At 46.2% G+C, this 23411-nt stretch overlaps 1 protein-coding gene across 3 annotated transcripts in view; it reads right to left on the reverse strand.

Annotated features, from left to right (window-relative positions):
• Positions 1–12725: 12725 nt before the first annotated feature.
• The window catches only part of AFTPH (aftiphilin), a 69062-nt gene continuing 58376 nt past the window's right edge, over positions 12726–23411 (reverse strand). For 2 of the 3 annotated variants that reach the window (XM_039243152.1, XM_039243153.1), the window contains 2 exons: positions 21036–21159; positions 12726–13871 (listed from right to left, as the gene is read on the reverse strand). In XM_039243152.1, coding sequence (XP_039099083.1) covers positions 13727–13871; positions 21036–21159 — 269 coding nt within the window. In that variant the 3' untranslated portion in view covers positions 12726–13726. Of the gene's footprint in view, positions 13872–21035; positions 21160–23411 lie in introns of those variants that run through there. The other variant, XM_039243155.1, reaches the window with a different exon arrangement.

Genomic DNA, 23411 nt, shown 5'->3' on the forward strand with positions numbered 1-23411 from the left:
CCCCCCCCCCCCCCCCCCCCCCCCCCCCCCCGCCCCAGACTTGGATCCATCATCAGAATTACTCCTCGGGTTAAGGGCAGTGTGGCTCAGCTGCTTGTAAAATGTCTCCAGTTAGAGACGCTCGCACTAAACCAGGGCTACTAGGCTACCCTTCTTTGTCACTAGGTTAACAGGCAAGGCTTGGGCCTCAGGGATTGGGACACGTTATAGAGCTGTATGCGTGTTTAAAATTTTATTGACAACATTATATGAAAATATTAAAGATTATTCTGGGGGGAAAAGGATAAAATATGGCCATATCTTTTTAATTTTTCCATATTGTTCTAGGTTACAGAAGAAGTCTCTTTTTGTGAAATGGGAATAACTTTCAGTGAGCTTTTATTCATTTAATTATTTTTTAATTTAAAAATATTTAATTGAAAAATTATTTTTAAATTTAAAATTAATATCTATTTTTATTTCGAGAGAGCGTGAGAGCAGGGGTGGGGCAGAGAGAGAGAGAGAGAAGGAGACATAGAATCGGAACCAGGCTCCAGGCTCTGAGCTGTCAGCACAGAGCCTGACGCGGGGCTCGAACCCACGAACCGTGAGATCATGACCTGAGCCGAAGTCGGAGGCTCAACTGACTGAGCCACCCAGGCGCCCCTAGGGGGCTTTTAGATCAGACTCTTGGACTGTATCCCCAAACCCTGCTGGGATGGATTTCCACTGTGCCTATAAATGACCTCCATAAAGCAGTGGCCCCCGGTTCTCTAGCAGGAGGTGCTGTGAGCGCCTCAGAGGCCACGGACAAGGGAGTCCGAGGGCTTTTCCAGCTCCGCTGTACACGGTTCCGCATCTAAAGCGATGCGAAGTGGGTCAGATCTGTGAGGAAATGTGTGTCAGTTTCCAAGTCCCTCCTGGTCATCCTCCAGCAAAGACCGTTTCCAGGAAAGAGCGCCAGGGCTGCCTGCAAACACGTCGCCGTGTCCCCCAGGCCACTCAGCCGCAGACGCGAATGGCTGCGCGGAGCAGCCGCCGACGGAGCCCGGCCGGCCTGCCCCAGGGCCGCGGCGGTCTCGGAGGGCCTGCGGGCCACAGCTCGCGGGGTGCAGACTCTGATGCCGAGGGTCTGCGCTGGCCCGAGAGTCTGCGGGTCTCCCAAGTCCGGGGAGGGGCCGCCCCGGGAGGGCAGCGGCGGCGGGGGTGGGGAGGCAAGGGCGCCTCCGGGCGGCGGGACGGGCGGCGGCGGCGGCCGCGAGGCTCCGGGACGCCCGGCTGGCTGCCCGGTGCTCCCGCGCCGTCGCTGGGGGGGGAGCCGGAGCCCCACGCGCCGGGACGGAGGCGCGCGCAGCGGCGGCGGCGGGGTGGGGGGCGGGGTGCAGACAGGGAGGCTTCCCAGCTCTGCGTCCCGGTCCGCCCGGCCCGGGCCCCTCGAGCCCTCCCTCTTCCCCAGCCGCCTGTGGCCGGGGCACACGGCTCGCCTCCTTGCCCCCGGGAAGAGACGGGAGGCTTCAAGGGCACTTGAAGGCCTCCCCAGACCACCGGTCTAGCGACCCGGATCCCATCTCAAGGCCATGTGGCCTTCAACAGCTCACTTCACCTCTCTGGCCTCAGCTTCTCCTTGTGTACAGCAACCGGGTTGGAGAGACACGGTTTCTGAGGTCCCTTCCAGCTCTGGAGGGCTGGGATTGTCCACCTCGACGGTGGGAGTGGGAGAGGGTGGGAGGGGGTCCTGGGGAGGGAGAACAGGGGTCGGAGACTGGCAGGGGGCTCTGTACTCCCTGTAGGGGGAGGGAAGGTGAGGCAGGAGGCAGGCAGCCCAGCCTCCGAAAGGGAAGGTCTCTGTGGGAATCCCCTCACTACCTGGGGGCCTGCTTTAAGGTCACGTGTTTGCTGGAGGCTGAGAGAAGGGACAGGAAGGAACGTGCAGACTTGACTGGAAAGTCCAGCTGGGCAGGAGACAGCTCCTGGCTGCGCCTGCCTCTGAGGCTGGAGCCCGGCTTGGCCGTGGCCCTTCATCACACGCCCTGCTGTCTGGGCGCCGCATCCGGGGCCGCCGCTGCCCCCGGGGTGGGAGCCCCTGAACACAGCCTCTAGTAGCTGCTGGCTTTCAGGTTTCACACGTGCTCCCAAGACCGTGTGGAAATGACGTTATCTTCAACTCAGATCCGTCTTCCCCTAGATTTACCCGATGAGTTTAAAGATACTTGTTTTTAATCTGTGAGTTTGGCAGCAGCTTCTGACACATTAACCCAGAGGCCTTCGGGTCCTCCCCAGCCCTCCCCCCCCCCCCCCCGCCCCCTCTGCAAGAAGGGAGGCTCCCACAGAATGTCCAGGTGCCTCAGAGAAGCACAGAAGACCGCCTGGTTGCCAGTGGCAAAAATGCCCTCGTGAGTGGCATAGAGATGAGCGCACCTATAGAATATAGCAACACGTGTACCATCGCCTCACAGACTCGCCGTCAAGGTTGAACGCTAGCGGGCAGGAGGGGCAGGGGCGCGCCAGGGCCTGCGGGCAGTGGCACTGCCGGCTCTCCCTCGCTCAGGGACGTCAAGTGCCACGGCAGCTCTTCTCCAAACAGCTAGAGCAAGGGAGTCCTCAGCAAACCACGCAGAGCATTTGAGGAAGGGCTGCCGGGGCCCAGACTGCTTTGCCCAGGCCTCTTCTGAAGAAGTGTAAATGGGTACCTGGGGGGGGGGGGGGGGGCACGTCGGACGGCAGGCCCTTGGGTGGACGGCTGAGGAGGGTTGAGAGGGGACAGCCCGGGGAGGCCGCCTCGTTCATCTCTCTCTCCCCATAGAAGGCACTCTTTGGAAGAAAGACCCCATGACTGTGATGCAGAAGAGGGAGCCAGGGGGTTTGTTAACCTTGAGACTGGGCCCCGCCTCTGCAAGCCACCTCTTCCCAGGCTGGGGGCTCTGGACTAGGACCCCTGCGTGGTGGCCCCCAGGAGCCGTCCTTGATGGCTTGATGGCCTTCCGGTTCCCCACTGCTCCATGCTCAGCTGTTCCCCTGGCCACCCCTGCCCAGAGTGATCTCTCACCCCTCTGAATTCCTCTGACTTTTGTTTTGGCTCTCAGCCCTCACAGCAGGAGGTCTGTAAAGCCAGGGTGACGTGGGGCCTGTTGCCCAACCTCAGTGTTATTACCTGTGGAATGGGGATAATCACTGCAGATACTTCAGGGGGTGGGTGTGGGGCTCAAAGGAGATCGCAGAGCTTGAGAGGTACGAGGGCGCCTGGACTTTAAACTCCAGCTTTAAATCCACTCTGTCTGCTGTGGGATTTGGGCAAGTTACTGAAGCTTTCGGAGTCTCCGTTTTATTACCTGTAAGGTGAGATGAGAAGAACGGCACCTAGTTCCTCGGACTGTCGGGAGAATAAATGAGAGGGCGCTTTGAGTTGTGCCTGGCACTTCGCACGTGCCAGCTGCTGTTGCTACAAGCTGAGCACTGTGCTGTGCGGAGAGGAAACCCCCATGAAATAACTCAAAAACAAATCCAAACACCCCAGCGCGCCTCCTCCCATTGGGCCTTAGCCCCCCAGTTAGCCAGCGCTCCTGAGTGGGATGGGCTGCAGCGGGAGTCTGACACAACTTTGTCGATTCACCGTCCGAAAAGCTACCAGATGCTGTCTCTGTTCTCTTACCCGTTTTTCCCCTTTATGGTGGTGGTGGGTGGGGGGGCGCGGGGGGGTGCTGTCACCAACTCTGCTGGGGAACCGATGAAAGTCATGGGTCCCCAGATAGGTGCTCAGAAGCAAATATCCACAATATGTTGCACAGAGTGTCAGGGGACTCCTACACCCCTGAGGGTGACGGTGAGAAGCCCCTCTTTAGATGATATGCCCTCCATGTCTGTTTTGTCGGTTTTATTCCAACCGTTTTACAAAAGCCATTTCTCCTCCTTCACTCATCAGTGGGCGCCACCTCGGCTTCCGCCCTGGCTCCCTGGCCCCCGGTTACCTTTCCCCAGGCCCCCTTGCTCAGAGCCTACGTCAAGCCACGACCCTTGGCTAGGAGTTAAGAACAGCACCTGTTCAGCGTTTGAGGGTTGAAAATCGGGGAAAAAAAAGAAAAGAAACAGAGGAAGCAGACTCATTTAAAAAAAAAAATCAGACAGAAGGAATCATCCTCCAAGCCAAATGCCGTAATTCACAGGGCTCTTATTCGCTGAGTGGGACTAAATGGTATTTATGACCGAGAGGCCCTGGACTCACCCTGAGCTGAGCGATTCATTCAGTTGCCCAAACTCTGGCAGCAGGGAAGAGAGACACGGGGTTGGGGCAATCAGACAACTTGGAGGGGGAGATTTTATTGTTCACCGCTGGCGTGATTCCTTATGTACTTAAGTGTAGTTTCAGAATTTTAGTACATGTTTCTGGGAAGTTGATGACCTCAACAGTATCTGCTCCCTTAAGGTCAATTATGGGCTTGGAATTGGGCTCTAGGCTGTGGGGCCCATTCATTCATTTGTTCGTTCGTTCATTCATTCATTCATTCATTCAAGATTTATTAGGTACCTTCCTTACACATGAGAAGCTGTTCTAGGCACTAGAGATATAGCAGTGAACACAGCGGCAAAGGTCCCTGCCCTAATCAAGTGCACGGCTTTGGCGGGAAAGACAGATAACACAAAGTAAACGATAGATAGATGTTGGATGGTAATGTGTACTGAGAAGAAAGACACAGCCAGCAGGGGCTAGACAGGGTGGCGGGGTGCTATTTTAGCTAGTGCTCACGAAAGGCTTCTTTGAGCAGAGGCCTAAAGGAGTGAGGGACAGAGCCATACAGAGGCCTGGGAGGGCGGGGGGTCCCAGGGAGGAAGGAAGGCCACCCACCAGGTTGGGGCTGTTGGGACAGCCCCAGCATGACTGAGGACCCAGAGGGCCAGTTCCCACAGCTGGGGTTTTCTGGATGGCAAGGCTGGGATGCCCCCAGCCCTCTGTTGGAAACTTTCCCAAGGGTACATAGGTCCTTCCTGGCGGTGTGCTTGAACCTCTCGGCCATGCTGAGAGCACGCCAAGGGCTGTTTCTTCCTCAGCCTTACCCCTCCTTGTTGTACTTACATTTTGCAGAGCCCAAGACTTCTGCTGAAACGTGGATGGAGTTGGCGATATTTCAAGATGTTGACTTTAAGAAAGGCTCTCCTATTCGCTGTAGGCTGAATGTGTGTGGTTTGCGTCCTCTCGGAATTTGTATGTTGAAATCCTTACCCCGACTGCAGTGGTATTTGGAGGTGGGGCCTTTGGGATGGGATTAGCGTCCCTAGGAGACAACCCCAGACAGCCCCTCGCCTCTTCCGCCATGTGAGGATGCGGTGGAAGAGAGCTGTCTGTGAATCAGGACACAGGCTCTCACCAGAACCTAGCCAGGCTGAGGTCCTGACCTTGGACTTCCCAGCCTCCGGAACTGTGAGAAAGAAATTCCATCCAGTCTATGGTATTGTTGTTTAAGCAGCCTGAAGGGACTAAGACCCTGTGAGAGGAAACAGAGGGGATAGAGAAACAAACAAGCCACATGACACCAGCAGGAAACAATCAGGTACGTCTAGAACGTGGGACGTTCTGTATCACAACTGGCCTGGCCTCTTAAAGACAACAACACTGTAATAAAAAATAAAAGGATGGGAGGACTGTTCTAGATTAAAAGGAACATACAGTCAATGGGATGCATAGGCTTGAGCAGACCTGGTTTGAGCAGGCAAGCTATAAAGGACGTTTTAGGGTCACTCTGGGGAATTCAAACGGACTGCTTTTCAAGTGGCATTTATAGATTATTGTTCATTTTCTTAAGTGATAATAGTATTAAGGTTAGATGAGCATATCTCCATGTTTTGATATGACGTCGATGCGTGTGGGGTCGATGTGTGTGGGAGGGACATATGATGATATCCATAATTTATTCTGAAACTGTTCAGCCAAGTAAATAGGTAAATAAAATCTAAGATACCTAAGGTCTAGGATGGCTCAAGGAAGAGAAAGGGATGCCCCAAGGGACATGGCTCACCCTCCTGGACTTCGCTGGGCCCTAAACTCTCGACACACCCCACCGTGTACACTTTCTGTGTCCAGGAAGGGACTGTGCACAGCACCCGGCATTCAGTTGCTTAATCGGAGATGAGGAGTGGGTAGTCCTGTGGGATTGAGCACTCCCCCCTTAACATTTACACCCCACCTACCCTTGAAGCTCGTCACAAGACCAGTAACAACATGCGCAGACTGTCAAGGGTCACGTTTTGTGGAAATGCCCAGAGAGGTCTCTCTGGATGATTGCAGACATCACCGCCATCTGCCTGCCCCGCCCCCCACCCGCGGAGCCCCTCCAGCATCTCCTGGTGGCCTGGTCGGGGCCCCCAGTTATTTCTGTGGCCTCGCCACTCAGGTGGAGAGTAGGCTGCTCATAATCACCAGGTCACGAAGAGCTGGCCTGCCGGGCCCTAATTTTTCACTGAATCAGGGACTGAATCCTAACAGCCTGTGTCTCAAAAGTTTCCCAAATCAGGCAGAGCACACTGTGGGCACCTGATAGAACTTGGCATCCTAAATAATAATAATAATAATAATAATAATAATAATTGATAATAACAACAGCAATGATCATACCTAACATTAATTGAGCACTTTCCAAGTGTCATGCTAAGTGTCTAACATGAGTTATGTCTTTAATTCTCCTCAGAAGTCTGGGTCTTTTTGATGCTAATTCCTATCCCCATTTTGCAGACTGGTTCATGGTCTCACAGTTAGGTGGTGCCAGGAGTCAGACTCCGGTTGCCTCATTCCTGCTCCTCTCCCAGGAGGGATATTCGGGCCACAGAAGATGTGGCCCTGGAAGACTGAGGATTCCTTTGTCGCGGGGCTGTGGAGAGTTTGAGGACACTTCCTAGGAAAGCGGTGAGCCACCAGGGTCCCAGGGACCCTAGTTACAATCTTCATCCCCTGCCGAGCTCCGTGTTGAAACAATCATCTGAAACAATAGCTCGTGCCCTTTCTTTCACAGCCTTGCAGGGACACAGGGCAGGACTGCAAAAAGGCAAAAAGTGGGGCAGAGCGACAAGTGTCACCTTTTATGAAAGTGCCAGGGAGGACCCTCTCCCCTGAGGTCCGCCTGCCGAGATAAGTACCACCGGGCGACAGACACTCCCCTTCAGCTGAGAAAACAACCGTGTTTTCAAGCACCTTTGGCTTTCTTGTCAGTCATTAGGGCGAAAGGCATCCCAGGCGGGTCCCCACCAGCGTCTGAGCTGGGACCCGCCACGGGTTTTCAGCCTTGCGCCTCTCCCCCGGCCGATGGCCCACCCATCTCCTGGTCGGCTGCGGCTGATAGTAGATAAATACCGGTTGTCCCCAGTGCGCTCTGTCCAGGTTTTCTACCCCTGCATGCGTCCTTTCAATAGGTGTGTGGTGACACAGGGCCCATGAGGTTCTGCCTGCCTCCCAGATGTTAGGTTCCAGCCACAAAACCAAAAAAAAAAAAAAAAAAAAAAAAATCTGGGGTGGGAAAGAAGAGTCCAGATTTCACTGAAAATGAAGCTTTCCAGAGCTGCTGACTAAGGACTTCTCTTTCCAAAACATCTGAAACAGCAAACAGATTGTAAATTAAGAGGGAGTTAGTTACAAGATAGTAGCTGAAGGGAAACAACGCCTCCCTGTTTTCTGGGTTGTAGCTGTTGCTGCGGAGCCAGGCCGAGGGGCCGAGAAAGGTGATTAAACGGGGCGGGGAGGGGGTCTGAGCGCAGGCGGGCCGACGACACGGAAGAGGTGACTGCCCAGAGTTCTGGCCTCTTCCCTGAGCCAAGGGAGAGCAGTTTATTCTGACAGGGGGTGGAACACTGCTCTGTGTCATTCCCTGGAGCCACGGGATTCATGACTCCCACCCGGATCAGAGCTCAGACTCCTGAGGCAACTCAGCAAAAATAAAGTGTAACAAATTGTGACCCCATCAGGATGATGCTTCCCTTGACCGGAGCATGAAGGGAGGAGTTAGACAGTCCTTGGGCTATACTTCTCTCCTCCCACAGAGTAAAAATACTGATTTCAGGAAAATGTCTGCATTCCGTGGAGGCTTGGGTTTGCAATGAAAGGGAAGCCCCTGGGATAGCTTGCTCTGGCGGCAGCCCTGCTGGGTTTGGGGTCCTGGGGCCACGACGGGAGCCTGGGCCCAGAACCACAGAGCCAGGAGGAAGCCACCCCACCATGCCCACACTGCCTCCGGCTCCAGCGCCGAAGTTCCTCCTTGGATAACAGGAAAGAAGAGAAGGGGTGGGGGTAGAGGGGGTGTGGAAAGCTGATGGACGCCGGGCAGGTTTCGACTGCAGGCACCCTCGCCCTGTCACTGCAGAGTGACTGTCAGGGTGACATGCCCTTTCTGGATAGCCAGCTTTATCTGAGGACCCAACAGTGTGGTCATCTGAGCATGTCTCAGCCACATCGGGCCTTGCTCGGAGACCGCGAGGCATTTTACTGATTCCCCATAACCATCTGCTCAGGGCACCCTCTGGGAAGTGGTCAGGGTGATTCTAGGCTTGGGAGTCTCTGGAGAGCCGTGTACTTTTCAGCCAGGAGCCGCTGGTGGTGTAGACTACAGAGTTGTGCCCCAGGAGTGGCCGAGATCCCCGAATGTCCAGCCCCTACTTGCTGCTTGTCCAAGGCAGGGATTGAGGCAACAGTAACGAAAACAAAGAGCTTTTGGCAAAATGGAAGCCCCGTGGGGCTGGTGTTGGTGTTTGGGGGCTGCTTCAGAGCTTGGAGGACTGAGTCAGGGATCAACAGAATAGGGTTTGTTTTGGAAAAATTCAGATGGGGCTTGAGGTGGGGTTCACAATATTTACAGGCAAAGGCAAAACGGATTCTGGAAGGATCCCTATCCATTTCACTGAGAGGCTTACGCATAAACTGGTTTAGGAAGCAAACAAGGTGAGAGTTTGCCTATGTGTCGGGCACCGGGACAGGGAACAGGGGGGACAAATCGGGACCAGACCCTGTCCCTGCCCTCAAGATGCTTGCAGCCTGAGGGAGAAAGGAGCAAGCCTGTCATTGCAAAGCAAGGCGACAGGTGCTATAACAGCCCTCATCGTGCCAGGAGGCTGATACACTTGGGGTAAGCATTCATTCTCTGGGATCAGATAGACTTGGTTTTCTAGACTCTTCTGCTTCCTGGCTGAGTGACCTTGAGGAAGTCACATCACGTTCCAAGTCTCGGTTTCCTCACCAGTCAATTGGAGCAAATTGAGGTACTTGTTAGGGTTGCTGGGAGGGCTCAGGGTGGGAATGTGTGTGAAGCCCTATGTCTGGCCCTCAGGAATGCCCTTAATCCATGTAAACTAGGTTTGTTACGAGTGTTGTATTATCAGAGAGGCTTGCCCGACAGCCTGGTAAGCTGGAGAGCCGCAGTGTCTGGGGAGGCGGGGCCGGGCGGCGTCCAGAAGGGCTCCCAGAGGAAGGGGTGCTGGCCCGCTGGTGAGAAAGAGCATTTCTGGGACCCAGGTGCTGTGCGACCCGTATTATGTGAAGTGATGAGCAATGCTCTCCTCAGCGGTAGCCCAGGCGGGAAGGAGAAGCGGAAACAATGGATACTGAAATAGAAAGCCCTGGAGGTGCGGCTGACTCTGATTTACAGTCAGGAGCACAATCCGGGGAGCCTATGGGGACTTAGGCTGCCACTCACTAGAAGTCCTAGCAGTCAGTGCTGGCCATCAAAGCAAGGTGCTTGAGGGCTGTCTTGTGAGATTCTGTCACTTGAGGTCCCTGCACATGTTCAGGCAAAGGTTGGACTGGCCACCCCTTCACAGGGGAGCTGCAGGAGGGTATACACGAAAAGGCCTGGAGTCAGGAAAACTGGATTCGTTCAGGTTCTGTCTCTAGTTATAGATGTATAATGTTGCGCAATACCGTGTGCATGAAATGTGAAGTGAAAAATAAGGCCCAGACTTCCAGCTGTCCCACAATATCTGTTCCCTCCTTCTTACCACTAGAACGCCATGTAGATGGCTGCCCAGAATAAAGGGATTTCCCACTCTCTTTTGTAGCTAGATGTGGCACAGCAACTAAATTCTGCCCAAAAGACGGTACTGTAATTAGAAATATTTTGTATACCTTACGGAAAGTGTTCTTAACGAGAGGGAGGATGCCCTTCTTCACTCTTCCTTTATTGATGGCCGGAACATAGGCACCGTGCCCGTACCAGCGACAGGCACCTTGGACCATGAAGTAGACCCCAAGTGTTGGGAATGGTGGAACAGGAGAGTTAAGAGCCTAAGTCTCTGATGACCTTACGAAGTCCCTTCACCAGCCCCAGACAGCTTTCCTTGGGTCTTACAGGCAGGAGAAATGAACTTCTATTGTTTGGCCACCACTACCATTTTATCAACTCTTGTCATTAATTGTAAGAGAGCATTATTTTGCAGATCACGCAAAGAAACCACCGCCCACGAAACGAATACCCTTCTGACTGTATGACACATTGCAATTTCAGATAAGTTCAGAAGTGACAGAAGTATGAATCTTATTACATGAAATGCAGTATTTTGGGTTTTCGTTACTCACAGCCAAGCCTAATCCTGATTCAAGAAACATGAGGGAATGAAAAGATGACAAATTCTAAATAAAGAACATGATAATCATGTAGAAGGAAGAACAAGTTTCTATATAAGAGAATGACTCACAAAAATAGTAGTGACATGACTCAGTTTAGGGACATTTCTCCTATACTTCCAGTCTGGCTTGGATTAAACGGGAGCTTACGTATGGCTACGTGGATCTGGCCGTCGAGTGGAATGAGACGCTGGGGGAGGAGTTGAGCTGGCTTTAAGGTGTCACAAACGCAAGCTGATCGTGAAACCAGCCTCCGTGTGTGATTTGGCTTTTAGGGTCTCTGCCTTCGTGGTTTCTTCTCCCCAACTCTGCAGGGTTCTCCTGACTTTGAGAAAGACAAACGGTCAGCTGTTCTTTGCAGCCGACAAGCCCTCCCTTAGCTGGGACCTGGAGAGACGCGTCAGGCTCTTCCCGCACCACCAGCCACTGCTACTGTCTTCTGGTACAACTTAAGCCCTGGTTTGGTGCAAGCACTTCTGGTGACTTTAACCTATGATGATCCAGTACTGACGTGCCTGTTGTGATTAAAACATTGAAGGCTGATAGGGCAAACAAAAGGGAAATCTGGCCTATGGACAAGTGGTTCTAAGATGAAATATCCATTCTGTGTCATTAAAGCAGAGTCACTTTCATGAGGAAGGTCCACTTGACCATTTCTATTTTTATTTTAAATGTCTGTTTTTGAGAGAGAGAAAGAGTGCACACGGGCGCAAGCAGGGGAGGGGCAGAGAGAGACGGGGATAGAAGATGTGAAGCGGGCTTCACCCGGACAGCAGAGAGCCTGAAGCAGGGCTCAAACTCACAAACCGTGAGATAACGGGAGCTGAAACCAGATGCCTAACTGCCTGAGCCACCCAGGTGCCCCTTGACTCTTTCTAAATAATGCAGTAACTTGTTATTTTACATGATTCTTTATCCTGTGATTGGCTTCTTGAATCTACTGGGACTCCAGAGGCCATCACAGTTTTTGCCGACTCTACATTCTGGCTATTATTTACTGTCTCTCGCTATCCTCACGTGACAAGTGTTTTATGCTTACTATTCAATATGTCAACCCCACAGGAAGGTAGTACCATTCCTACTTAAAAAACACATTTAAAAAAACATTTATTCATTTTTGAAAGAGCACCTGAGGAGAAGGGCAGAAAGAGAGGGAGACGGAGAATCCCAAGCAGGCTCCATGCGGTCAGCAGAGCCCGATGTGGGGCTCGAACCCACAAACCATGAGATCATGACCTGAGTTAACGTTGGACACTCAACCGACTGAGGCAACCAGGCGCCCCTATCATTCCCATTTTTAAATGAAGGCTCAGAGAAGTTGACTGACTTTCTCATAGTAGCACAGCTAACAAATGGGCTGTGAACTTAGCATTGGTGAAGGTTGCCAGTATAGGGTAGTTGCAATGTGCTGTAGAAGCAGCCCGTCCTGAAACATGTGAAGTTCTGCCAAGGAATATTTTTACCCTTCCTTTCAGAAGGGCCACCAGGCAAAGACTTGTGCCTATTCTGAAACAAAGCCTTCTCTGAAAAGACAAAACAAAAAACAAAAAAACCCTAGGTTGGATGCCAAGGTGGGAGATGGACTGGACAGGCACGGCCACCCCAGGCCACATGTCCTCCACACTCCCCAGCGGCTCCGACAACCTGTGACGTACGCTGGCAGCACGGGGTCTGTCATCGAGGGAGGGGCACAGGGTCCCAGTGAACATTCCACAGCACACGAGGTGGACTAGTGTCGGGCTGCCTGCCTGTTTCTAATGAAATACGTCACGTGACTCCGTGGGGGCAGTAGCTAATACAAGGTTTAAAAATCACATTTCAGAAATTTTCTGCTCACCTTAATATCATGCATGTATTTCCTGGAAAAGAAAAAAATTCTCTATAAATCCTTATTTAACCTTGCCAATTCTGTTGAAGACATATTATAGTGAATCATGGGAATTTCTTTTATGATCTCATGTTCTACATAAAAACAGCTCAGCTCAGTACTGATCCAGTTCCTGTGGGCCAGATTCTAATCCCTTCTGGGTGCAAAAAGGCGGAAGCCCTACCAAATGATTTCCTCCAGGCTGAGACATTAAAAGGGAATAAAACTTCACATCCAAAGTCATTATATTTTCCCTCAGATACCCAAGTACAACACCACCAGGCTAAATTTCTTTTAAATTATTTTATTTTTGTGTAAGCTAAAAGGAAATTTACACACTGAAATCTCAAAAGACCTTGGGCATGCACATTAACCTTGTTAGAGGTTCCTCTACATGTCTTTCTTTTTTCCATAGGAATTTCCCCAAACATTTAAAACCCATAGTTTTTACTGTATATACAGCCTAAACCATAGCAATCTATGATTATGTCATTTTACACTGTGCAAAATCCTCAAAAAATAGTGGTACGATAAAACAAAAAAGTCATCAAACAAATTTCATTGTAAGACATTCATATAATTTGGTCCTTCTCCAAACCAAACTGATTTAAAACAGACACAATCTCTTTAAACCCCTCCAACCAAGTTCTGACAATGATCCATACCCTACAACAAAAGAGCAATCAATTAAGTACCTTGCAAGAGGTCCAACAGCAATAAACCAGATTGAAAAGATTAAAAAAAAAAAAAAAGAGTGCAAAAATGTTAACAAAAGCCAGATCTGAAACAAACCCACCACACAAAAAACTGAAGAAAAAAAAAAAGTTAAATGGGGACTTTGGAGCTTATTTATGATAGCAAAAGTAATTCAACATATGATATGAAAAATTAATAGAACATTCAATGCAATCTGAAAAGACTGAAGGGGATTTCACAGACAGTGGAGATTTGAGTTTTTAATTTTTTTTTTATTTCAAAAGTTTTGTAAGAAGGACACCACCAGTGTATTTCACAAAGACATAAATGTATACACCCCAGCAACACAAAAAGAATAAATCTTCAAAAATGTTCAACCCCGATTATTTACATTTTTTCTAATATAAATTTAGGACTTCAGTATGTAAATAAATATACATTACTATGTATACCTTTCTAGTGCGGCTTACCAACAAATCAGCTGAACTCTCTTTTTTTTTTCTTTTTTTTAATCAGAGCAGGTATGCTTTTGATGGTAGGGAAGGACTGGAGGAAAGGAAAAGCGATTGAAAGTGTCCAGTTCACACCAGTCATCAGTCTGCTTTCTCCTGGGACCTTGTGGAAGGTGTCAACGTGGCTGGGAACATCAACACCTTGGCATGCATGAACGTTAAGTCAGGAAGGCTAGCGATCACCTTGATGGCTTCTTCACTTAGGTGCTCTTCCCTTTTCGGTTTCCTATTGGCAAATGAAAAAAGACTCTGTGACTTTGCTGTAGGTCAAATGGGAGAAAGGCCACTCCAGAGGCAGGCAGCGATCTGCGGGGACCTCCTCTACCCGGTCCTGAACCTGCGCAGAGCGTGGTGCTGCGTGCTCCCCGGGCCGGATCTCTCCCAAAGACGCGTGCTCGTTACAGCCGGCTGTGTGCCTGCAGACAGTCACACGCACGGATGTACGGCTCACAGATTTGCTGGAGGCCAGAAGCACCTACTACCCAGGAACACTTGAAACAAGTTACTAAGCTGAAATGTAATGCCGGAGCCCTAATAAAACTTCACCCAACTGGATTTCCCCCTGCACCCCTGTGAAACTACCAGAAGTACTTCAACATAAAACAAAGTATGTCTGGCACAAGACCTTGTAAGTCACTTTAACCTCAGGCTTTCTTCACCCCGCATGGGGAATTCCAGGAGAGAAAGCCTGCAGCTCACAAACACCCAGTTTTAGCCCCACTGGGACAGACAGCGGGTCCAAAGCAGCAGGGGAGCCGGTTGTGGACGTGGAGAATGGACACAGGCAGGACATACTTGGGGAGAGGGGACACCTCCAAATCCGGTGGCTTCTGTAGATGGAGAACATTTTATTACACTGGCCCCTGATATTAAAGGTGAGCAGGTTGTGCCTAACACAGATAGAAGAATTCCTTTTGACCCAGGGCCTCCCGGCTGGTGAGCTACAGAAATGTGAAGTGAGCCTCAAACGTGGCTCCAATTGCGCACATGACTGTAGGCCAACCTTTATTTTTTTCAGGATGTTAAATATATTGAAAGAATGGTTGCAGTCATACAGATATTAATTTTAGACCGAAGTTCATTTTTAAACTGTTGACTCTAAAAAGCCCAATTTTCTTTTATGGTGAAGGATAGTTGGTACTGTATTAGGTGTGACACAAGTTATTTCTTCTACCTAAATATGTTCTTTGTCCTTGGGATGGGGAACAGAAGTTGCGAGATGAAGCGAGAAGAGAAAGACAGATATAGGCCTTTATTTCATACCTAGACTTTTCTGTTATCATTTCTGAAATCAGGCTGAAATGAAAAGATTTAATAGAATGCCTGAAAAATCAAACCCCAGAATTTTAGGACCAGAGTTCTTCAATAGGGGGTCGAGGTTCAGGCACACTGAAACCATCAGATCAGCCAATACTCAGTTCTAGAGTGAGTGAAGAATGGAATAGCAATCCAGTATTTTCTGATTAAAGTCTACCTTTTTAAAAAACTGTTTATTTTTGAAGGAGAGAAAGAGAGAGAGAGTATGAGCAGGGAGGGGCAGAGAAAGAGGGAGACACAGAGCCCAGTGCGGTGCTCAAACTCATGATGGTGAGATCGTGACCTGAGCAGAAGTCCAACGCTTAACTGAACCACCCAGGTGCCCCAAAATCTACATTTTTTAACTGCATTTAAATGACAGCAAAATTACTAGGTGGATATTTGGTGAAGAAAAACCAGATAATTTTTTAAAATGTTAATTTACTTGAGGGAGACAGAGTGCATGTGAGTAGGGAGCGGGGGAGAGAGGGGGGGGGGAGAGAGAGAGAGAGAGAGAGAGAGAGAGAGAGGGGGGGGGGGGGGGGGGGGGGGGGNGAGAGAGGGAGGGAGGGAGGGAGGGAGGGAGGGAGACGGGGACAGAGAGAGAGAGAGAGAATGAATGAATCCCAAACAGGCTCCACACTCCGTGCAGAGCCTGACATGGGGCTCAATCCCACAACTGTAAGATCATGACCTGAATGGTAATCAAGAGTTGGATGCTCAACCGATTGAGCACCCAGGGCCCCCCCTCGCCCAGTTCATTTTTAGTCTCCAAGGGAAAGACTGGAAGTGCATAATGGAAAACGCTGGCCTCTCACAACGCTCAATCTTAGCATCACTAATGACGGAGTCAACCAGGTATTTATTACACATCTTCTGATGTGGCTCAACACCTGTGCCGTATTCTGGGCAAAATATTTCACCTGAGTTCATCACGCTTGTGAATAGAATTTCTAAAGCTTACAGGAAATAAGGGGAATAGAGGAAGATATTAACTACTACTTGAAGGAAGCCAACAGATAAATCCAGAAGTTGACACATTCTACAGCACACCTAGACTGATCTTTTTAATAGGCTAGTGTAAAACCGAAAACAAAAGGGATGGGGGTAGATAGGCTAGATTAAAGAAGACTTCGGAGCCGTTAACGGCCAGGTACAGTAATTCTCTGCTTTGTTAAAACCAATATTCAATTGAGGGGACATTTGAATAAAGCCTTGGTATTATACGGAATAAAAATGTACTGAAGTAGACAGATGGAGATCACAGACTGCAAGGATAAGTTCAATTCAGTATGGACTACAAAATCTCACTTCTGGTTAAAACACCACACATATCTGTTTTTGCATAGAAAATGATCTGAAACAATACGCATGAGGAGTTATATCGATCTGAATGGTAAGAATGTGAGACTAAGTTTTAATTTTTGGTGTGCATTTTCTGACTCTTTATACCTGCCTGCTTCTGTAATGATAAAAGGTTATTAAAAAGAGTAACAAATAAAATTATACCTAAACGGACTTTCTCATTGTGGAATGCAGCTGGGGTGTGGGAAAGGAGAGCAAAGTAGAAGCTTCCACCCAGGAAATGGTTGGTAAAGAGGACTCTAGACTTTCTACCAAAGGCCTAACTTCAGAGGCACTCCTCGGAGGCAACAGGAAATCGAACAAAGTTTACAGAGTCGATAGTTCGTGTATTCATCTGTTCTCAGCGTGCACTGATGGGATCTAGTTTTCTTACAGTAGAAGAAAATGCTTGAAAATTTGAAAATAAAAGTTGTATCATGAACTCTTCTCAAGCCCCAAAGCAGTGACCTAATTTTGACTTATATTCTCTTTAGCTAAGACTTATCCTTTTGTCAGTGGAATATAACAGAGTCCATATGTTTGTAAAAACAGATTTTCAACAAGGGTGCCAAGACCATCAATAGATTAAAAAAGTCTTTTCATCAGTATTGGATATCCACATGTAAAAGAATGAAGTTGGACCCCTATCTCACATCACATTCAAATACTAAATCAAAATGAATCAAAGACCTATATGTAAGAGCTGAAGGTATAAAACTCAGAGAAAACAACTCTAGGTGTAAATCTTTCTGACCCTGAAGTAGGCAATGGTTTCTGGCATGGCTATAACCAAAAAGTCAACAATAACACATGTCAGCGAGAATGCCGAGAAACCAGGATCCTTATATATTATTAGAAGGAATGTAAGATGGTGCCACTACTTTGGAAAACAGTTCATCAGTTCCTCCAAAAGTTAAAACATATGACCTGGCAGTTTACTCCCAAGAAAATTGAAAACATCTGTCCACACAAGAACTTGGACATGAATGCTCACAGCAGCATCACTCATAATAGTCGAAAAGTGAAAACAACCCAAATATCTATCAACTGATTAATGGAGCAACAAAATGTGGTGTCATCACAAAAAGAATATTACACAGCCATGAAAAAGAATGAAAAGTACTGATACACACAATAGCATGGCTGAACTTGAAAACATATTAAACGTAAGAAACCAGACATAACAGGTCATTTTGTGATACTATAGGAATTCATTTATATGAAACAATCAGGCAAATTCCTAGAGACAGAAAGCAAATTAGTGGATGTCAGGGGCTGGGAAAAGTGGAAGATAGGGAGTAACTGCTAATGAGTATGGAGTTTCTCTCTGGGGTGAAAAAAATCTTCTGGAATTAGATAGTGGTAACGGTTGTGCAATGCTGTGGTCATACTAAAAACCAATGGATTTTATGGTATGTGGATTCTATGTCAATTCAAAGGTCAAAAAGAAAAAAAAAGATGTAGGTACCCCTTTTGGCGACTAGTCATTTGGCTTCTATAAACCTGAATTAGAGGTCTGTGGCTACTAACAAGGTGGCCACCCACTGATTCAGATAAGGAAGAAATTTTTCTCTACATTGGAAAAGGTAAGCAAGAAGATGTAACTGTTTTATTTATTTATTTATTAAAAAAAATTTTTTTAATGTTTTATTTATTTCTAGGAGAGAGAGAGAGACAGTGTGAGCAGGGGAGGGTCAGAGAGAGAGGGAATCACAGACTGAAACAGGCTCCAGGCTCTGAGCTGGCAGTCAGCACAGAGCCCAACGCGGGGCTCGAACCCACGAACCGCGAGATCATGACCTAAGCGAAAGTCGGACGCTTAACCGAGTAAGCCACCCAGGCGCCCCAAGATGTAACTGTTTTAAAACTACGAACTTGCATTTCTTTAGAAAGTGAGAAGTCACTTTTAACAACCTGTGTATGGAAAGAGATGAGCACATGTACTCTTTCTTACATTTGCAAAGCCACTTTGAAAAGCGCATGCTGTTTGTTACACACCAAAGTCCTCTATATGTACCAGTTTCTTATCCCTGTCGTGCCCTATAGTCACTCTACCTTCTGTGTATTGTCAACAGCCAGGATGATTTTGCTGAGCTTTACTTCCTGTAGTTTATTTTACTCAAAAAGAAAAAGAAAACATGAAACAACAAAGACTGAAATTTTCTGAAATGATACATGGCATCCCCCTTTCTTTTCCCTGTACAACTGGGAATCATTCATGGGGACATTTTAGAGGATTACCTTCTAACTCTAAGACTTGTGAATATTTGCATTTCTATCATTTTCAAATAACTAATTCCTAAAAACAAAATACAAAGTTGGCAACTCATTTTCTTTTCAGTTAGTTGTTTAAAAACAATTTTTTTATGTTTATTTTTGAGAGACAGAGAGCAAGCAGGGGAGGGGCAGAGAGAGAGGGAGACACAGAATTTGAAACAGGCTCCAGGCTCTGAGCTGTCAGCACAGACGGCAGGGGAGGGGCAGCGGAGGGGGGGGGGAGGGGAGCCAGGGGGGAGAAGCTCAAACCTACAAACCGAGAGATCATGACCTGAGCTGAAATTGGACGCTTAACTGACTGAGCCACCCAGGCGCCCCTCAATTTGTTGTGTTTTAAACATGAAGTTGGACAGATACTAGGAAGCAATTCAATGCTCTCAATGTTACAACATTAACCTTAGTTTTAGTTCATTCCATAATGGTACAGAATAAGTGAAATAATGAAAATAACTTCTTAAAGCAGTAAGAGTTAAAAACGTTCCCTGATGTACAAGGGAGGTTTCAAGGATGAGTTAAAAAGTTGAAGACCAAGTTAAAAATGTGGTTTAGAGCTCCTCCTAATGGCACAAGGACTGAATTCTCATCACTGGGACTACTAGAGTTCACTCAGTGAGACTGCAGAGAAACAAGATATGGAAACAGAAGGACTGTCCTTATGGAAAAGATTGCCCTGAAAATAAGCAGAGGAAAGCCCAAACAATAAAAGCAACATTTTTTTTTTTTTAAAGTCAAATGCAGTGTTTGGCTAACATATATAAAAGAAATAGAGAATTGGTATGAGAAGAATTTTGACTTGAAAATATGTTTTGAAAAGAGAAAACATTAGAAAGCAAGCAAAAAAAAAAAAAAAACCCACAGAAGCTTCATTTACAAGTAGGTTCACTTAACAGGAGGCTTTAACAGGGCCAGGAGACATTACTACAAAGAAATAGGAACAAAGAGAATACAGAAAATCTGTGGATGAAAGGGAACGTGCATGCATGCTATCAATTTATTCTAGAGAAAAGCTAAGGGTATCCACAATTATAATAATGTTTCAGAATTATAGATGTTAATAAAAATATCTGTTGAATGAATGGATATTTAAGCACAAAATACAGTTTGAAAGGCGATGTGATTAATTCAAGTCAAAGTTTTAAGACTGGTAAACCTTTATTATTCGCAAGAAAAAAAGGATATATAATTCTCTTTTTTGAGAGAATAAGTAGTAGAGGGAGGGAGAGAGAGAGAATGAGAATCTCCATGCTGAGTGTGGAGACTGATTCCAGGCTCAATCTCAGGACCTGAGCTGAAATCAAGAGTCAGATGCTTAACTGACTGAGTCACCCAAGAACTCCCCAAAAGACTTTTTAAATTGAGGTTTTTCTACAGAAGACCTGATTCAAATGATAAATCTCAATCTGACAAGTAAGTGCAATGTATTTATTTAGGACTAAGGGCTAGAATACCTCTGCCAAAGCGGGCAGCTAACAGGTAAATATTTCCACTTGAAAATGCTGATGAAGAATGGATTTGGGGCAGCAGAGTCAGGAGGCCTATCAACCAGAATTTGCTCTAGCAGTAGTGATTTCCTGGTTCACAATGACTACTTATTAGGAACTGGCCTATTGTTATGGCTAACACGTCCAAGCAATGGCTTACTAGTCCAGCGCTAAATTGTGTAAAACTAAAAGCTTCCTGAATCCTAAACACAAGGCCCAAGTGACATTCCTTCAATCTGGTTCCGACACTGAGAACTGCTTTTCTAAATTTTTTTTAATGTTTATTTATTTATTTCTGAGGGGGAGAGAGAGGGAGAGAGAGAGACAGTGAGAGAGAGAGAGTGAGCAGAGGAGGGGCATGGAGAGAGGGAGACACAGAATCCGAAGCAGGCTCCAGGCTCTGTGGTAACTGTCAGCACAGAGCCCGACGCGGGGCTTGAACCCATGAACTTTGAGATCATGACCTGAGCTGAAGTCGGACGCTTAACCGATTGAGCCACCCAGGTGTCGGAGAACTGCTTTTCTAAAGGCCATGCCCCTGGCCTCCCAGAAAGTCTGGCAAAGCAACCCTTCACATCTCAAGTCAGAGGTGCTGCATATCAGCAAAAATGAAGAAAATAAAATAGCAGCATCCCCTACTTAATCTCACTGGTTATGAAGAGAAAGGGGACTGTTTTCACAATGGCTTCCAATCTCAATACTTAATCAGAATTCTTCTCTAACTTTGGGCAGGGTGGAGATAAAAGGAGAAAACCACATCTGTCAGCCGTTTCCAGCCTCTTATGAAATAGCTCTGCTCTAATAAAGTTCATAATTAAACAAAGTTTGATAACTGTTTTCTGGAATTAGGCATCTAATGATTTTTATAAATACAACATGACTTTTAATACACATTTAATATTGAAGTACTGGCAACTAATTTGCTTTTCCACGTAGGTGGTTTTGTTTAACACAGAATTCAAAATAGAGTGTAATGAACACTAGCTATTTACCTGGTAGACGTGCTTGTCTTCTCTACTGTGGACATGAGTCTTGCAAATGCATCAGTCACTTTGAGGCTTGAGGTGGAGATTTCCAGCTTAGAAGTTGTTAACTCATACAACTCTGGATCCACACCTTATAGTATAAAATGAAAGTCAGTGATGGCCAGCTACAGTAGGTACTCAATTAGCTACAGTCCAAGATGCAAAAGGCAAATTATTCTGTAAACATCTGAGTCTTTTCCAAGCACAGCACATCTTTAGACTACTGTAGTATTGCATTTATTTTTTAAATGATAGATTCCACCTTTCAGAGTTTTTATAAAACAGGAAAATACTTTAGCCTTAAGTAACCTAACATTTATGTAATGGATATCATGCAAATATTTCTAAAATTTCTATCTGCTACAGAAATCTCGCTCAATTTTGACTAGTGATAAAAGTTATCAATGCTTTATTGACTGCACATGATTTGTTATAGGTTTCAATGTTCAAATGGACTGATTCACCTCATTTTTGAACTTTCTTCTCCCTCTCCCTCTCTAACCATCTTTTCTCCATTACTTTATTCCTCACCACAAGATTTGGAAGCTAACAGAAGTCTCAAATATGGTGAATGACTTAGTTAAATATATTCTGACCATATGAGGACATGAAGTATTACTCAAAGCATCACATTACTACTAATGATAAATTATATACCACATTGTTTTTTCTTCAGGTAGGAAGTAGGGAGGGTTAAATATTCCCAGAAAATGCAATAAAAGCACAACTTTTAGACAAAATGAAAATGGTCTCAAGGGTTAATAATATTTCTATGGTCTCATATCTGGTCTTGTTTAAGGAATTCAAAATGAAGCTGAGGTCATAGAGATTATAAAAGTCTATAAAAATTCTCCCCCATCTGACATCACTAAAATATGCATATGCTTTTATATTTCCCTCGAATACAGATTTACATTAAATAATGACTACAAAAACACTAAAAAGAATATTTTTGATCCAAGTTAAATGTTGGATAATAAAGCCTCAAATGAAAAACATTAATCCTATACTCTCTTTGATACCAGCAAGTTACTGGAGATAAAAAGTTGAGTAGTTTCAGAATAGCAGAAAAGCAGATTATAAGAAGAATGGCTTACAGTTTCATCAATTTTTAGTTATTTCTAAAAAAGTTCTAAAGATCAGCGATAAAGTTATATATATATATGTAAATGTAAATACTGATGTTATTGACAAGTTTCTTCCTTTTAAGGTATTTTAAGGTTAAGAAAAAAAATCAGGAACTGCCTTCTTAGTAACCACCTTTGCAGAAGACTAGCAGATGTAAAAACAGGATCTCAGATGTTTACAGAAATCAAACAAGCAAAAGCAGCTTCCACAGTTACCACGTCCAACAAGGGAGGAAGGCTATAGAAAATGTTGACTCTCCCAAGTCTTAAGATTTCATTAAGGTACAGTTTCACAATATACTAAACAAGGCCTTTTCTTTGTATTTCTATCAGAATATAGGTTTCAATTAAAATCTAAACAATTGTTGATGCCTGTAAGGGAACCCAAAGTACCTCCTTCCTCCACTGTGTAAGGTTAGATTCCAAGTAACCACAAAATTTAAGCTGGCGTCTAATACATAATGCAGAATAAACAACTGCATTTTGACTGGCAACAGGAAAGTGGTAGTAAAAATTTGGTTGGGTTTATAAAATACACTTAGCGGTCAAATAATAAAGTGGGAAATAAGAAAAAAAAATAGAGAACACCCACTGCCCCCAGCCCAAACAACCCACCATCACTCACTCACTCACTCACATACACACACACATACACACACACACACACATTTGGTTGGGTTTATAAAATACTGGCCACTTAGCGGTCAAATAATAAAGTGGGAAATAAGAAAAAAAAAATAGAGAACACCCACTGCCCCCAGCCCAAACAACCACCATCACTCACACACACGGGGAAGTACCATGACTATATATTTTTCAAAAACAAGATAACTTACTCTATACTAATAATTGAAGTAATTTTTTTTTATGGAAGAGTTTGCTTGTTTTTTTTTTTTTTACAGAACCTTAATGAGGCATAGTATAGTTACATAACTAAAGTTAGCCAACCAAGTTCTATGCCAACCTCCTAATTCTCACACACAAAAATAATAACTGCAAGCTAAGTAAGACAAAATGACTTTCCCAGAAACAAGTCAGAAAAGTGCAAGCAAATGGTGAAATGGAATACTGAGAAAGGTGCTGATACCTGTAGCTTAATGGTAAGTTTTAACAAAACCCAATAGCAATAAAAAGAAGCCAAAGCAAATTTATAGTAATCAAGTTTATACAGCAGCTAGAGTGTACTAATGAAAATATGGAACAAAAATATTTAAAG

This window comes from Hyaena hyaena, unplaced genomic scaffold (assembly GCF_003009895.1).
Source record: "Hyaena hyaena isolate Hyena2069 unplaced genomic scaffold, ASM300989v1 scaffold_224, whole genome shotgun sequence".
NCBI classification, from domain to species: domain Eukaryota; kingdom Metazoa; phylum Chordata; class Mammalia; order Carnivora; family Hyaenidae; genus Hyaena; species Hyaena hyaena.